At 41.3% G+C, this 17,485-nt stretch overlaps 1 protein-coding gene across 2 annotated transcripts; it reads right to left on the reverse strand.

Moving 5' to 3' along the window:
• Nucleotides 1-27: 27 nt before the first annotated feature.
• Nucleotides 28-15,054, reverse strand: rbms1a (RNA binding motif, single stranded interacting protein 1a). Of its 2 annotated transcripts, none has more exons than XM_068730609.1 (14): nucleotides 14,734-15,054; nucleotides 12,365-12,507; nucleotides 10,320-10,378; nucleotides 8,856-8,947; nucleotides 7,600-7,757; nucleotides 6,804-6,883; nucleotides 6,601-6,701; nucleotides 6,137-6,186; nucleotides 5,955-6,045; nucleotides 4,153-4,203; nucleotides 3,150-3,251; nucleotides 2,765-2,833; nucleotides 2,421-2,495; nucleotides 28-2,096 (listed from the first exon to the last, which is right to left on the reverse strand). In XM_068730609.1, exons 1-13 carry the CDS (start codon nucleotides 14,782-14,784, stop codon nucleotides 2,427-2,429), a joined length of 1,116 nt encoding a protein of 371 aa, XP_068586710.1. In that variant the 5' UTR covers nucleotides 14,785-15,054; the 3' UTR covers nucleotides 28-2,096; nucleotides 2,421-2,426. The 2 variants fall into 2 exon arrangements, with proteins under 2 accessions (XP_068586710.1, XP_068586708.1); XM_068730607.1 differs by having other exon boundaries at nucleotides 12,365-12,525.
• Nucleotides 15,055-17,485: the final 2,431 nt, after the last annotated feature.

Here is a 17,485-nt window from a genome sequence, read left to right on the forward strand (position 1 = left end):
GTGAATTAAAGAGACAGGAGTCGTATCTGAGAAAGAGAAGAGCCTTTTATTCAGCATTGTTCTTATTCCAATGTTTTCAAAGGAGAGAGCAAGGAGAAGGTTGTTTGAAAATCAGCTGAAGGTGAAGGGGGGAAGCAATGAGGATAACATGTACAAGTTTTTTTTTTTTTCTTTTCATTTTTACATTTTTTCCAGCAACAAATGTTCAGATTCGGAGAGCACACTCAGCAAAAGCAGGTTACCGCTTGTATTTTCCCAAAGGTGAGCATTTACTGCTACAGTACTATTGATCGGGGAAAAGCACCGCGACCATGCAGCTTTAACCTTTTCTTCTTGTCTCATAGTAGTGTATAGAGTTTCTTACATCAGAAATCACCAATTTAAAAAAAAAAGAAAAAAAAAAAAAGAAGCAAAGCAAACAATAAAACTCACTTATTTTTCACGTTTGGCCCTGAATTCATATAATTTACAAATCTTATTCTGGACAAGCGAAACTTTTGAAACACATGCCGTCAGTCATGAGGTTTCAACTTCCACCTTATTCTTATGAAATACTGTTGTTTTTGAAGTACTTCATACATAACTGTTTGATTTGAGATGCAAATTGTTTGGCATGTTAACTGTATAACCAAATGACCAAAATCTGGCTAAATCCTAGCGTTAATTTTGGAGAGCTTTACAGTAGCAGTTTAACCAAAGATAGTGGCTTTTAGTCTTTCTTAAAAGGAAAGCAAGAAAAGGGAAGGGAACGTGGCGAGTCATCTAAGATCTGTCAAGAATGGCAAAGGCAGAAGAATGTGCAAACTAAATGCACGTAGCCTGCATTCATTTATTCCAAGCACATTGTAAAACCAGCTATTTCAAGGAGAAGCTAGTAGTTGTCTTACTCACAACCGAACAACGCTCATCATGAAAAAAGAAACACCAGAACAGAAGCAATGACAAATAAAGATGAAGCAAAGCACAATGTTTCTTTGCGGATCAGGAAGAGAAACGCTGCATGTGGGAGACAAAAACGGGCAGAAGTCCTATTTAGCCAGCTCCTGAGCGTGGCTTTTGTTCTGCTTCGTCCGCTCTGGTGAACAAAGGGGGCTTTACCTGCAAACCCCACAACACCAGCAGACTCCGGCAGAACCATGAGGTAGATCACTGGTCAAACTGACCACAAGAGAAAAAAAAAAAACAACCCTCCTTAAAGGATGTCCATTGGGTGTAAAACTTGTAATTTCATAAAAGTACGGCTCTTTGTTTCATGTCACCACGATTTTTTTTTTGAAAAAAGGAAAGAGGGGAAATAAGGGATTACCTTGCTCTGAGACCGTCGCCGTTCTTTTTTTTCTCAGTATTGCCGCGGGACTCTCATTGTCTTTATTGCTACCAGAAGACTAGATAGCGAAGCACTTCACACACACGTTTGATCAATCAGATAGAAATATGACACCTGATCAAGTTCGATGAAAACAATGTTGGAGAATGTTGGATGTGACGTAAGGAAGGCACCTTTTCCAATATTAAATTCATTAATTCCCTAATGAAATGGTCATCTGCATCAGCTGTCTAGTGCAGTTGAACATGAATTGATTTTGTAAGCTATTCTGTGGCAATGTTGAAAACCAAAATGAAGATATTCTGAAACTTTAAACTTCAGTGCAAACAAGTTTTGCAAGTTGTTGTTTTTTCCATATATCACAAATAAAGTAACTATTAAATCATAGACACCTCGAAGGGGGGGGGGGGTAAGCTATCTCAATCTCATGCATTATAATATCACATCATACTGGGGGAGGAGTGGGGAGGGGAGGGGGAAGGGGGGGGGGGGGTCCTCTGGCATTTGTTTGAGAATCCTTGAAAAAAGAGAAAAAGAAGAGCATGTTGTTTCTTATCAAAATAAATCTTTTTTTTTTTTTTTCTTCCTGTGATTAGCCAACTGTTGAGTCCATTTACACTGCCCTCATTTTTTTCACCACAGATGTCGGGGGCTGTGCAAAAAAAGTTCATGTATCTGGTCCAATCAGAGAAGGCGTTGACTGTTACCACTGTGATGTCATCGGCAACCTCCCGCCTGCCCTCTGGCTCACATAGCGGGAACCTATAGCCTGAAAATAAACAGAAAGCAGAAGCACTGGTATGAAAACTATAAACTATATTTAACAGCAGCATTGGATCTTATTATCTTTGACCTACGGAGGTATATACAGATTTCAAAAACTAACATTTTACACCCTGGTAACCCAGAAATGAGTCTTATTAATGGTTTACAACAGATCTAAGAAGCTTTAGTTACTGATTCTTTAACCATTAATAAGGCAAATAATCGGTGTCCTATTAGAAAGTGGTGCTATAACTTCCATGTGGCAGTAAAGTTGCTAAAGTTAACAACTTGCACATCAGACGACTTGCATTCATAAACTACAGCGTACCTGTGATTACTTGCTGAGTTGACTGTAAGGAGACGAGTTATTGGAAGAATCCACTTGTTGTGGCGTGCCGTTTTCCTGAAAAGCAAAACAGCGTCTCTCATTTAGAGCGTGATAATAACTATCTTCACTGTGTTTGCACAGAGATAATTGATGGTTTTAGAGGACGAACACTCGAAAAACAACTCAAGGCCTTATGAGTATAGAAGCTGAGTGGACTGGCACGGGCTGCTGTAATATCCTAAAACAATATTTGTTTTAGGATATAATCACATTTAAATGAACGCCTGATATGTAGCTGAATGTCTTGAATGAAGTTGATTGAGATAAAGATACAATAAACTTACAGGTGTTGCCTGCATGGGAGGATATTGAGGCATGTAAGCTCCCTGGACACCAGGGTTGGCTGAAATATACTGTAAGATAAAAAAAAAAAGATTAAATCAATAAAATCCAAATTATTGAATAGTATTACATTTTGTTAGACATCACACAGTAATCTGTCTTGAAAAAGAATAGTTGAATCACTCACAAGCAATAAAGATTTAACCTCACTAATACAGGGGGGTCTTTCTAGTGGGCTATGTCAAATCACTGTCACTATACAACTTGCATTAAATGAAACTAAAATGTTGTCCTCATATTTGTCAGCATTTTCTATCTAATCATGCTACACAGGTGTAATTTAATCAATGCTGAGTGTTATGCAGGATATCCCAGAATCCCACTCACCGCTCCAGTGTTTCCCAGTGACAGCTGGCCCATCTGCTGAGTAATCATGGCTGAAGGGTGCAGTGACATGGAGGGATCCACAGAGGGAGACATCACAGCAGCCTGTAACACAAAGCAGCTCAGTTTTGACCATGCAATCCCATGATTCCACACGGCTAAATCGCCTAATTCTGATGAAACCCCCCCCCCGATCAAATAACACATGTAGGCTGCAACAACCGTGGCAGGTAGTGTGTTGATAAAATATAGCATGTCTTACTTTTAAACCTATGTACGTAAGTCAGCCCAGAAAGATCAGCCGAGGGGGAAAAAAAAAAAAGATATTCTATAGCTTTTTAGGTTTGTCAAAATGTAAAATAACACATTTACAGCAATAACTCTGAGGTCAACATGAAGCAGGCTGAGCTCCTGGGTCATGTTACGGGATGAAAATATGTAGAAAGGTGTGACGTTGCCGCCGCTAGTCTGTTTTCAGATGTGGTATATTCCTTTAAACATGACCCCTTTGGGGAATAGACCGTTTCCTAGTAAAAAGTGGGGGAGGGGGCAGATCAGCAGAGACACTTGTTCCACTGGAAACCATCTGTTGGAAGAGTCAAAGAGTCACAAGACTGTCTCTGCTCCAGGCATTTCCTGCTGGATCCAGAGAGAGGGAGGAGGAGGGGGGGGGAGTGGCTGAATGGCTTTTTAGTTGTTCCATTTCTCTTTTATACACACTCCAACACACACATATACACACTTACAACATGTAAATACACAGGGGCTATTTCCCAGAACTCGTCTCGGCTCTGTCCACCTCCTACATTTGGGGAAGCTTTTAACGTTGGTTTGATTGTGTCAGCAGAACGGGCTGATTAAAGTTCACACACACACTGTGAGCTCAGAGCTGTAGCGGCGCCACACACCCATTTCCTGTACATAGAATAGGAGGTGGTCTATGAGTGTATGAAAAGAAAAAAAAGAAAAAAAAAAAAAAAAGAAGCAAATGCCGTTGTTCCCTTACCGGGTGTTGCATGATATATGGTTGATGTGCCACCCAAGAATGACTCTGTACCTAATGGAAGGTCAGACAGGAAGGGAGAGGCAGAACGAGAGACAGATGGAAAGAGAGAGTTATTGATGTGCCTTGGGTGAAACTTTAATGTTACAAACGTTAAAATTACAATAGGCGTTGTTTTTTTAAATAGAAATACAAGGATGTTATCAGTCTAAATTATACACTTGGAATGCAACAGCATATGCTGTATCCTTTCTTGCGTTTCGACTATTTCTGCTCAGGGACCATAATCAACCATGACAGTCCCACAAAAAAATCCAAAGAATTCAGATTTTTGGGGCCCTCTGTTCCCCCTCTGTTGGCTAAGGAGCTTTTAAACTATCCCTACGACCTCAGCCTTTAAGATGGCCTCCAAACTCCATGGATCTTATGACATGTTTGATTAGGACTTAAATAAACGTCTTCTTCGACCTCCAAACAATACCTCCAGTTTAGGCCCTGCCTCCCCCTCCTGAGGAGCTCAATGGTTCTCTAGAACTTCTTTAAAGCTGGCAGAAGGTTATCCTGGTGGCTCTTTGTTCCCCCAAGCTTGTCTAATACTCTGCTTTTGTACATGTAGCTATAATATATGTAGCCTCCTTGGCCTAAGTCCATCACCTGTACCACCCAAGCGTTGAAAGCCTATTTTGTTTTTAAATATATCTTCACAGCTTCCCTCACTGTTGGTGTCCACCAGAGGGCTCTTGGGCTGCCAACCTTTGAACCTCAGGTCTTTGTAGCCACTTCAACAACCATCAAAAGGCAGAAGGTAGGTATCAGGCGCAATGCCCATTGGGCCATGGGCAGGACTAGGGAAGGCGCAGGTGTTTGTTTGTACGCTGGAGAATACAATTGGATGAGGAGAATCTCAATCGTGAGAGAGTTGGGTGCTTGGAAAAGCTTCAACTGCTCCATCATCTCACTTTGAGACTTTGAGTGCTCCTTCTGGCAATGAATGGGACACCTGGAGGCGAGTAGCTAAGAGGAGCTGCCTCCTCTATCTAATTGGAAAGGCGAGTCTTTGTAGACGTCACTATTAGTTATGGATCGGTACGTTCGGTACCAGGTCAGGTCGTAGATGATGATGACTTTTGCTGGTGCTTCGCCAAACGTAAAGCCGTTTCTATTGTACAAACTGCACAAAGAGAACGTCTGAGCTCATGACTTGGAGCTTATTATCAAACCTCCACATAATGGGGATGTTTACCAGACAGGCCTGGAAGACCCAAACAGATCTTTCATCTGAAGAGTATCTGGTTCATCTGAAGAGTATCTGGTAGAGGGCTATATTCAAAACCAAGACCTCTCCGACTCAACCCTCGCGTGCAAATTAATGAACTTCAAATTCAAAAGACGGATCTTGTCTGCATGCAGAAGTGTTTCTGATGCACAGAAAGTAATGAATCGAAACCAATGGGTGAAATATCGCAAAACACTTATTTCAGAGAAAGTTTTACTCGGAGAAGATGTATCTGCTGAAAACCAAGCTTACTGTCATATTGAATTCTGGTTGACCAAGCTCCTCAAACAAAACAAAACAAAAAAAATCAAACAATCATCAACCGCCACATGGAAACTGCCAACATCTAAAACACCTGTACAACCCACACACAAGCAAAAATACACCCTAACCCACATACACACACACACACACACACCATTACCTCAAATGCAACAGAGAGGGGAAGAGAGACACAGAGAAAGAGAGAGATGATTTAAATTCAGCGCTGGCCGTTCAATGCGTTTATATTCAGGATCCTCTGCAGTACCTGGTAAGCAGAGACTGGAGACATGTAGGGAGACATCGAAGGCTGCACAGTCATTATCCTGTTGCTCACTGGATACGGAGAAGGGTAGTACCTAGGAAACAAACAGCATTTCATAATAAAGCTCCAGAGTTATGACTATAGTTATAAGTGTAAGTGGTTTCATGACCCGTAGTGTAACTCACCCATTCTGTATAGCTGCTGAGGAGGGGTCATAGGTAAGAGTCATTGCACCCTAAGGTGAGGAAATAATGTGGAGTTACATATTTGCATTTGTATCAAAACAACTGAACCCCATGTGAAACAATAATCAATGCATTTGAACACCTTTTCAGTTATATTGGGTTTATATGGGAACACGTTTTGAAAATATTCTCATTTTCTTTTATATATAAAACAAATAATCTTTGAGGAAAGTTCATTTCCCAGAAAATAGCTCGACAAAACATACTGTACAGCACACAAAAAAATTAAATGTTTGTAATTTTGATTTGTTTAACTGTAACACAAATGTGAAAGGACGTTTTTTTTCCAAGAAATGGGCATCAATTTATGCATGACACGATAATAAGAGGTCATTCATTCACACTCATCAAACGAGAGCGGGCAAAAGGTTAAAACACATGTAGGATGATGAACAGATACATACTAGTCTGAGATCCCCTGTCTGTCCATTGGGAACAAATCCGCTGTGAGCGTGTTTCTTCCTTTGACTGTCTGCAAACTTACACAGCAAGGGCTGAGAGGGAGCTGGGGGCAAAGCACAAAACGACGGCACATCAACACTCGGCAATCAATCATCAGCGCCTCTACACTTGAACATGAACAGGAAAAGGTGGATTTTCTTCCTACCCAGAGCTCCAGAAGCGATTTTGATAAACTTCCCATTGAAGTGGGAGATGACGGCATTACACTGCTCCGTTGTGTCCATCCTGACGGGGGGAGAAAATAACAAAAGACTCGTCGTCAAATCACAGAGACGATCTTCAGTAAAAAAAAATCAATGTGGTATTTTAAGGCGATGGGGCCCCTTCGTACAAAAGTTGAGCAGAATCCTCATTTTAATGCTAGTTCACGTTCAGTTATAAACCTACCTACACAAACACACTTGGCTGTGTGTATGAATGGGAGCTTGTCTTCATTTGGCTTCCAGACAATAGCAGGTTTGTCAATTTAATTCAAACGTAAGCTTCAGCGAGAAAGTTATTTCGAGGATCGCAAACGTCAGCACAAACACTTCCACGTTTCTTGCGATTTCCACTCTTTTCCCTTACAAACTTACTTATGGCAGTGTAAAAACTGAGGCAAGTCCTGTACAGACTGACTGGTTAATTAGTTTGACTATGGAGCTCATAGATGCAAGTGTGAATGTAGTTTTAGTTGCTCTAAATTGCAATGAAACCAGACCTCCAGTGATTTATGTTGCAACTGTGTTGCAAATGTTCACAACATCTTAAATTGATTACATTTTAGCTTAGCATTCACTGTACTTGAACAGTAGCTACACAAGCAGCATTGCAGCAGCAGATCAAATCTTGTGAGCGGTAATTTGGTGCCATTATGTATCATCACAAAGCTCTGTGATCAAAGCTGAACGTTTATTCCAGAGCTACTTTAAAAGAGGGAAAGAATGACTACTGCGACGGACCTGGCGAAGCCCACGCCTCGGCTGTTGCCGCTGTAGTCTCGGAGGATCCGTGTGGAGACGACCTGGCCGAAGGGCTGCAGCATGTTCTCCAACTCTTTCTCATCCACGGAGAGAGGCAAGTTGGAAATGTACAGATTTGTGGGGTCCTGCTCCTGTTGCTGCTCACAGAAAGGAAGACGGAAAAAGAAGAAGTGCATTGGATGTCATGTTTTTTTTTTTTGCATGTGGCATGTGACCTGAGGGAGAATAATAATTTCTCTTGAATCAACCAAGGATAAAAAGGCTGTGCTGCACTGTTTCTTCACAGACAAAACATAGTTCTCTGCAATGAAACGTGTACGTGCGGATGAGGGTTTGAGATTTAAGTATGGTTAAGGGATAGAGGAAGACATTTGGTTTAACAAAGATGAATCAGCTCTCCTCCCCACACCCACAGAAGACACACTTCATCTGAACTGTGCAGCAGCTCAGCGCCTCTACGGTCTTCCCTAGAAACAGCAGGAGAGCGGCGTAGCCTAGCTACCGCAACACACAAACTGTGTTCTGCCGTGTTTGTTCCAAACAGAGCGGCTGCATGCAGGTCTCCTGAGAGCAAACCCCTCATCAATGAACGCCTCTCACCCATGAATTCAAGCACAGCGACACAGGCCGGGGAAAAGGGGCCGAGAGAAACGAAATGATCCAGACCATTTCCGCAGCTCAAATCGCGGATGTGATGCAGTAACACCCTGTTTGTCGTCTAAAAATATTTTAGAAAACTGGTTACTTTGAATTAGTCACAGAGGATCAAGAACGGCTCAAAGCGGCAGTGCTGTTGCTATAGCGCTTCGCTGCAGAAAGGCCGACATCAGTATGCATGAATGATAATTGTTAACGCCCAGTGACAAAGTAATAATGCTGGTAAAAAAAATAAAAAATGTGTTCCATCTACACAGTACAACCTCACCAGGATGGTGTGTTAAGTGTGTGGGCTGGTGGTCTTGTGTGTAACGTGTCACACTGACTGACGGTTATTTGGCAGAGAAGGACGTGACATCTGGTTTCTACAGTGAAAGTAAATGGGGTCACGGGAAGAACAGCTTGTCAGCTGAGGTCATGTGACCAGTCTGATGTCATTCTCCAGCACACACTGGACACGTGCGGGCATTAGAGAAGCACAACCCCACAGAGATGTTCACAAGCAAGACAAATATGCACACACAAATATGCAGACACACACACACACACACACACACACACGCCTGTACCAAACTCACCTTGGCCATCTGGGCCTGTATGCCGCTGGTTTTCAGAGCATGTACTGCCTTTAAAGCAGCCCCCGGGCTGTCAAAGTCCACAAAGCCGTAACCTGTAGTTGGAAGAACGGTATTAATATGAACAGTCACTAAATAATAAAAACAACCTTCTATTGTACATTTTGTACTATCACTATTACTGAGGGATGGGACATATGTATTGATCTTTATTGTGTATTACTGTGAAAATACATTTAACTTATTTCCCCTTGGGGATGAATAAAGTTTATATCTATCTATCCATCTGCATTATCAATCATTAAGCACAATTTAGTTTTCAAAATTTACACTACAAAATAATAAATTAAAAAAAAAATCAGACATCTCATTAATTTGCAAATTGATTCACCGTCTTCCCAGGAGTGCTCTGAGAGGAAGATTGCTACCACTCACATATTGCTGTGGTAGATACGAAGCTAAAGCCAGCAGCTGGCTAGCTTAGCTTAGCATAAAGATTGGAAAGAGGGGGATACACCAGCACCTCTAAAGCTCACTCATTAACATGTTTCAGCTTGTGTGTTTAATCTGTGCAAAACTGAATAAATGTACTGTGTAAATTAATACTTGTGAATTAAAGGGGGACTATTCCTTTAAGAACCAAACCAGCGTCTATGTTTAACCGAATTCATGACAAAATACACACACTTTGCGTCCGTTTTCATTATCCAAAGCATACCATGGTGTTTCTGAATATTTAATGTATTTCACCATCGCCCAGGCACTCACTGGTCCCCATTCATTTCCATAATGTGTGAAAATCTCTGCGTAGAGACTCTAAATCTGCTTGAGTTAGGTAATCCATCGTAATCTGCTTTAGTTTTAGTAAAACGTATGTTTTCATTGCATTGTATTACAGCGCAGACTTTGCAAATCGAGCGCCGCTTTCAGCTGTTTGAGCAAAAATAATAGCGGACGCAGTGACTGTTCATGTTCGCACTGATGGATTACCCAACCCAAGTAAAACTATCAAGCCGCTGCAAATTGATTTCTCATACACTATGGAAATGAACGCTACCTGGAGGGTATGGAAATGTATTTAAAAATCTAAAATAACAGGATCTGTTTTCATATCTTACATGTGTGCTGTCATATAAGTATACATAAAAACGATATGTTTTCATATCTTACAAGTGTGCTGTCATATAAGTATACATAAAAACGATATGTTTTCATATCTTACAAGTGTGCTGTCATACAAGTATACATAGAAACGTAGTGCAAAGTGCAAAAGAGCTGGTGAGATACTTTGAGAACAGTTACTTTGATGCCCCAACTACACAATAAGTCTGCGTACTTAAACATGCATTGGAGGTACGTTCCAGCACTGGAAGAGGACTGAAGCTATATTGCTAAATAAATATAATTTTTTTTTCTAATCATGCAGCTCTGATAATTACCGGCTGGTAAGCTAATAACCTCACTGACCTTTACATTTGTTGGTTGTCTTGTCCAGGATTGCCTTTGCTGACTGAATCTTGCCATACCTGTGCACACATCAACATTCAGATGACTTACACATGAAAAAATTGAATAAACAAACAAAATGTCTCTTAATTGCCTTAGATTTCTCATTATGCATTGTTAATGTGAACACAAGCAGAGAAGAACAATTCATGGAAATAATAAAGACTGGTCATATTTCAGAGGCGCATACTGTACATCACTACTCTCACCTACATGTTTCCAAACGGTAAGAATCCAGTTTCAGGCTTTACTTTGTCTCTGACTTTAAACTCAATTTGATCTCTGGCTAGGGGTGCTACAACTAATCAACGAAGTCGACAAAAATTGACGACCAAATTAGTTGCGAACGATTTCAACTATGGATTAGTTGGTGATGTCATCGGGTAGCGACTCTGGAGTGAATGAACACATCATTCATGATGACTTTCATGGCTGGAGAATGCTGCTGCAGAGTGCACAGGTTGAAAGGAATTTAAAACGTTGATAGCTAAATAGAGGCCATTGACTTATTGTGTAATCCATGATCCAAAAAAGTAATAATCAATAGATTATTCGACTATCAAAATAGTCGTTAGTTAATGCCCCAACCGTGGCACACGCTGTGAGCAGCTCTGCGAGTGCACACAACATACAGACTGAATGCCTAGCTTACATCCCCATTCAGACCTTGTTGCTATGAAAAGCGCTTTCATTTCTGCTTTGTGCTGGCAAACACCATTGGGAACATCACGAACAAAACACAAGCAAACAGGACACAAACAGCTGCTGCTGCTGCTGCTGCTGCTGGTTACATGGGTGAATGCCTCTCTCCATATGCTTGTGATTCGGAGGGAAAGAGAGAGGAGACCAAACTCCACTAATTATGGCGTCCACCACACTAACCACTCAGACTGACGCCTATAGTATCAAGTATCGAACATGTTCACTGCTTTACATGACTCCGTTTTCTTTTTTTAGAAAAACAATCATTTTTGCAGTCCGCTTCACATGCCACAGTTGAGCCAACACTTTTCCGTGTGTGTGTGTGTGTGTGTGTGTGTGTGTGTGTGTGTGTGTGTGTGTGTGTGTGTGTCTGTTTATGGAGCTATGGTTGGAGCATTTGATGTCAGAGTACATTATGGTTAAACCAGTGTGTGCCTTTGAATGCCAAGATTGATGATCTGGCACTAAAAATGCACACAGTCTGCATTTTCGTATCTATAGCCATTCATATGCACAATATTTCCCTTCATTTAGTACATTTTCCAAAAAAGGCTCTTCTTAGAAACAACTTTCTAACTTTTGTGAGTTACTAAATCCTATTGAAACCATGAATAATTACAACAATTCAAACATTTTTTTTCCTAGAAGTTTGATACCACTCTCTTATCTGCGCAGTAAATGTGAAGCTACTGCCTGCAGCTGGATAGCTTAGCATAGCACAAAGACTTGAAACAGGGGGAAACAGCTCACATGGCCCTGTCCAACGGTAACAAAGTATGCCTGACGTAACCAGTCCTTTAAGACTGCTTAACATTACAGAAACTAAAGTGTAAAAATGACATGTTGTTTTAAAAGGCGATAGCTGTTCCTCCCTCTTTCCTGCTGTTGTGCTAAGCTACGCTAACCGTCTCCTAGCTTCACGTTTATCGTACACACATGAGAGCGGTATCAAATTTCTCATCTAACTCTCGGCTACAATACGAATAAGCGTATTTTCCAAAGTGTTCGAGATACTCCATAGAATTGAGGGTTCATTTACAAAAGACACGTATTAATAGTTTCATGTGCAATTCAAATGTAACAGCAGCTTTTACAGGCTGTGTTGTTGTACAGTTTGTGCCTGTGGTCAGGGAGTTGGTATGTGATATCTTAAGCCTGCTTTTAGCCCCCTTTATTCAGCAGACAAGCATATCAACGACAAAAAACACCGGTGTGTGCGCACACACATTAGCATGCTTGTTGTGCTCAAACTGTATGTGTGTGTGTGTGTGTGTGTGTGTGTGTGTGTGTGTGTGTTGACTCACTGGTGACAGAGTTTGACCAGGTCCAGGTCTGTAGTAGCAGGAGGCAGGCCGCGGATGTACAGGTTGGTTTTGCTGAGCTGCTCCAGGCCTGTGCTGCTGCTGTTGCTGCTGCTGCTGGGACTGGACGGAGTCATGGGGTAGGACTGCACACAGGAAACCCACTGTTAGGAAGGGCATGGGAGCTAGATGATCTAATTTAAACCCAGGTCAACAGTGATCACAAGAGCATTTTTATCATCCGTGTGAAACGAAAAGGCAGGAACGCACAGAGGCCCAGATTGGACTTCATTAATGAACGTACATGTTGCATTAAATGATTAACATAGCAGCCAACACAGCTGAGGTTCTCCAGGGGTCCAGTGGTGGAAGTACCTTTACTGAACCACTGTACATAAGTGCAATTCTAAAAAAGGTACTCGGCTTGAATATTTTCATTTTCTGCTACTTTCAGAGAAAAATATTGTAGTTTTTACTCCCTTTATATGACACACACATAAAAACACATGATGGGCTTATAACCGATGATGCAATGCTTTACTAATACTGCACCCAGTAGTCTATAAAGTACTTCAAATCAGCTTCACATTGAAATATTACATATATGTCGAATAAAATAATATATTATCCAAAACATAACACTCTGAATGGCAAATTTTTTTGCATTTTGAATCAATTTACTTTTGATACCGTATGTGGATAATACTTAGTAAGTAAGAGTAACAGTTTAAATGCAGGGCATTTAATTGCAATGGAGTACTTTTAACTTTTACTTCAATAAATGAGTTCTTCCATCACTGTCAGGGTCTGAGTGGCAGGTAGCTTTAACCTTTAAGCTCCTGGGTGTTGCAAAAAAGGGGACTCTGTCCACCATCACACCACAGAGTACATTGAGATATATATACACACACACACACACTTGTATGCGGGCCTTCATGAATCCCAATGTGATCAAATCTGTGCTCGCGTCTTACATCCAGCTGTAGCGTTCATTGGAAACCTACAGTTTTCTTCACTCTCGTGAGCCAACCATGCGGCACTGCCCTGCAAAGCATTTCCTTCCCCCTAACTCATTCATTAAAATAGCTCCCAGCCACCCCAAACCCTCTCCAGATCAGATCAAAGACAAAGCATAGCAGAATCGCACCATCTGTCCATAACCAGAGGACAATCCACCCCAAGAGCCAAAGCCATGGATACAACCACAGCCGTGCCAACAAGAATCACTGACATATTCCCCCACTGTTACCGTTAAATGGATAAAGAATCGATCGCTGTGGCAGGAACCTCTGTGAGGCCTGCTGTGTCTTCAAGCAGCGGCCTTATATTTCTGTTGGTGTGCAATTACCATGCTAACTTTGTTTGAGACCGCCAAGGGTTCACATTAGGCCTCCGAGACAATACGCCTACTCCATTAGAGGGCAGCTACGGTGGTACATTTCACAGAGGCATCATCGCACCTTATAGCAGACTAAACCTGTGTTACGCCTACACTGAAAGCTCATTCACCGCTTCCCTGCAGGGACACAGATGTGGCTGGTTGCGGATTCCCCCTCCTCAAAGTCATACATGGTGCCCTCTGATGGACACATATTACAGATTAATCTGAAAGGTGGATATTCGGGATCTTATAGGCTGCGGGCTCAATCTACTTTATAGGACACAAGGCTCACATTTCCATCATCAGAGGTTAGAATAGCGGCTGCCTCTCACCTCTGCGCCTGCTTTCTATTCCCATCTCCCATCTAAATGAAAAGGTGTGATGGGAAAGCAAAGGGGCACTGCATTCAAATTACCTTTTTTTTTCTTCCTTCACCTGAGAGGTCACAGTGACAAATGCAGGCAGCACAGTTCACTCCAGCACACTGACATATATTACATTACACTACACTACACTCTCCCTCTCTCACTGGATTCACCCAGGAGGCATTAATCTATAAAATGGACTACAATAACCGCCATGCATATTGACCAGAGGGGGCGAGTGGCTGGGCAAACAAGGTTATATGGACATAATAATTAAAATCTCGGTTGTAGAGCTATAGATCGGGTCAGCAGCTGGTTTATCTCTCCATGTTTAGCCTATCAGAGGATCAGCTTCCCGTTTGACAAGTCGGCTGGGAGACGGGGATCTATTTCTTTATAGAATTCAATTCATTTTTGCAATAAAATGGTGAGATAGAAACGCGTATGTGCTGTATGATAGACAGAAAGGGCTTTCCAATGTCATTTGTGGCTGCTATTACACAGCCTGTTTAGTCAAACGCTGCCTCGGTCGTGGGGGGGCCGGGTTAGGGGGGGGGGGGGGTAGGCAGAAATAACAAATAAATACTAATAAAATAAACCAACGTGCGAGTGTGTGTTCGGCCTACCTGTTTGCGATTGGCTGTCTTCAGCGGGTTGCCTGTGTTTGCAAAGATCATCCTGGAGGTTATGGATATATATATTTTTTTTATTTCCCAAAAAAGAAAATCGCAACGAGGAGCCACTAGAGACGGAATCCAAGGCGGTGTACGAAGCCTACGAAATAGCCAGTCGGTTTAAAACATCCGCATACCGAACGGGCTGGTTAACATAAAAAAGAAGAGCCTCGGTCCAGCGTAGGTATACTGACACATCTATACAGTCAGATGCACGCCAGGCGATGGACCAACCCTTCGGTCCGGTTCATTGATCTACGACGTCCTGCTGCAGACCGCTCGGCAGTCCCACCTACTACAGACCAAACCATCTCCGCCTCTGCGGGGTGTTTGACATCAAATAAACTGCGTGGCCGCCTCTTGCGAACTCGCCTTAGCGGTTTGTTTTTTGTGACAAAGGCACGTCGAGACGTCTGGTGTCTGCGGCTCGGTTTATAATCGCATACAAAGTGCTTTTGGGTTTCATTTGTAGGCGCACAATCAGTTGGGCTGAACACTCGGCGCCTTTCATGTTGTTGTCGTCCGCACATACCAAGCATTCTTCACCCCCACCTCCTCCAACCACACACACACACACTCACTCACACACACACACACACACACACACCCTCTTCCTCTTCCTACCCTTCCCCCCATCCACCACACTCACTACATGTTAGAGAATCAGGATGCAATGAAATATAAGCTGGGTCTGGCCTGGGCTGGAGGTCACACTCTCTCCCTATGTAAAACCAACTATGGGAGGGAGTGCATTGAAAGACAAGAACACAGAACAAATGATAGGGGGGGGGGAAGGGGCATTCATTACAAATGTTTACTCCCATCTTTAGTGTCCTATAGGCTCCTTATAATATACTGTATGTAGATCATGTGACATAAAGGTGAAGTAGGAACAAAATATTGACTCCTTCATCAATCAAGAGAACCATTAATTTTTTCCCTTTTGAGTGCATTCACAAGATTGATCTGCTTATATGCAGTTTGTAAAAATGTAAACTAAGCATTTTCACATATCACACGCAAATAACTCAGTCCACTGACTGATGGGGAAAAAAAGAGGAACTATGGCTTCATAGGCTTCTGGTCAAATGTTTCTAGTGCTTTTCAGAATTGGTTTTAAGATGCAATGGTTTGCCGTTGGTGCTTCAAAATAAGCTGTTCATCTTTCTAGATTTTGGATCTCCTGCGTTTGACCTCTGAGACCCTTTAGGTTCATCAAACACAGGCTTAAATAAAGCTTTTAGTTGTTGCACTCTGGTGGAGGAACAGCCCCTCTCATTACAGCAGGTCCACCCCTTCAATAGAATCAATCAGAAGTCATTTCAGCCCAGCTCTTTTCTTTACCCACTGCCTGTGCTCTAGCCAGTGTCCTCAGGTCTTTTTCTTGGTAATTCTTATCATATGTTGAGCCAGAGCTACCGCTGAGGTCATGTCTTCTGAATGTTTTCTGGGAATTGAGGGAAAGAACCAGGAGGATGTTTTTGTTCTTTAAGGCTTGATGTACTTACATTTAAAGACAAAATAAAATAAAATAAAATAAAATAAAACAAAACAAAATAAAATAAAATAAAATAAAATAAAATAAAATAAAATAAAATAAAATAAAATAAAATAAAATAAAATAAAATAAAATAAAATAAAATAAAATAAAATAAAAATAAAATAAAATAAAATAAAATAAAATAAAATAAAATAATGATGTTGGAGCCTACATAATAATATAACCGTGTTTTGATCCTAAATAATACATGATTATTAAACAAGCTTACTAATCTAATATAACTTTTTTGTTTTATGTGTTTGACCTATATCTTTTTTCCTCAAAAGTTATTATCCATGTGAAAGGCAGAGGAATGATGTACAACAATGATAACCTGCCGGAATCAAGCCAAGGCCTTTGCATTACAGTGTTCCTGTCTAAACCACTATGAACTATTATTTTTAAACAGTGAACCAATTGGTAGAGATGCAGCGGATCCGCTTCAGTCTTACGGCTACACAGGCACACATGTGGCCCCAGAGATAACTATAGGTGCACATTTCCCTCCCACTATTTTATAATTAAAGTCATTTTCTATTCACATATACACTGAAGTGCACAAAGCAATGCTTGCCACTAGCAGTGATCCTGCTGGAGATTTATAAAGCAAAGCTGAATCCAAATCCCATCAGGGTGCAAGGAAGCTCTTAGAGCATCAAATTTCTCTCCCTTATTTCCTCCGCTGGTAGGATTAAGGTTTCATGCTGGTGTCGTATTACAAGCTACTTGTGATGGTCTTTGAAAAGTCAAATCATTCCTATCTGAATAATCAGCTCCAATAATCTTTGTATAGATGATTCCTTGTGCTTTTTGTTACCCTGTTTGGTAGTTATTGATTGGTTAACCCATTCGATCCAATATGTTGTTAGCTGCCCTTTTGGTGCAGGGGAAATTTCATACAGTATTGAAATGTAAATAAACTATATTTCACACATTAAAGCTGTATATATATCACATATTTTTGCATTGTACTTTTAACCTGCTTTGTTTCAAATTAATTGAATAACCAATGGGTCAATTGATCTGAAGCCTTTGGCTCATTTATCCATCTATCCATTGTTTCTCTGTTTGGAACAACAAAATGAATCGGTTTCAAATTAAACCACTGAGAAGCTGTCAACCAATCACATGCAGAGCTAAATTCAATTAGATAACCCAGTCAGC

This window comes from Cebidichthys violaceus, unplaced genomic scaffold, assembly GCF_023349555.1.
Source record: "Cebidichthys violaceus isolate CVI_PGR_0920_01 unplaced genomic scaffold, fCebVio1.0.p SCAF_5, whole genome shotgun sequence".
Classification (NCBI taxonomy): Eukaryota; Metazoa; Chordata; class Actinopteri; order Perciformes; family Stichaeidae; genus Cebidichthys; species Cebidichthys violaceus.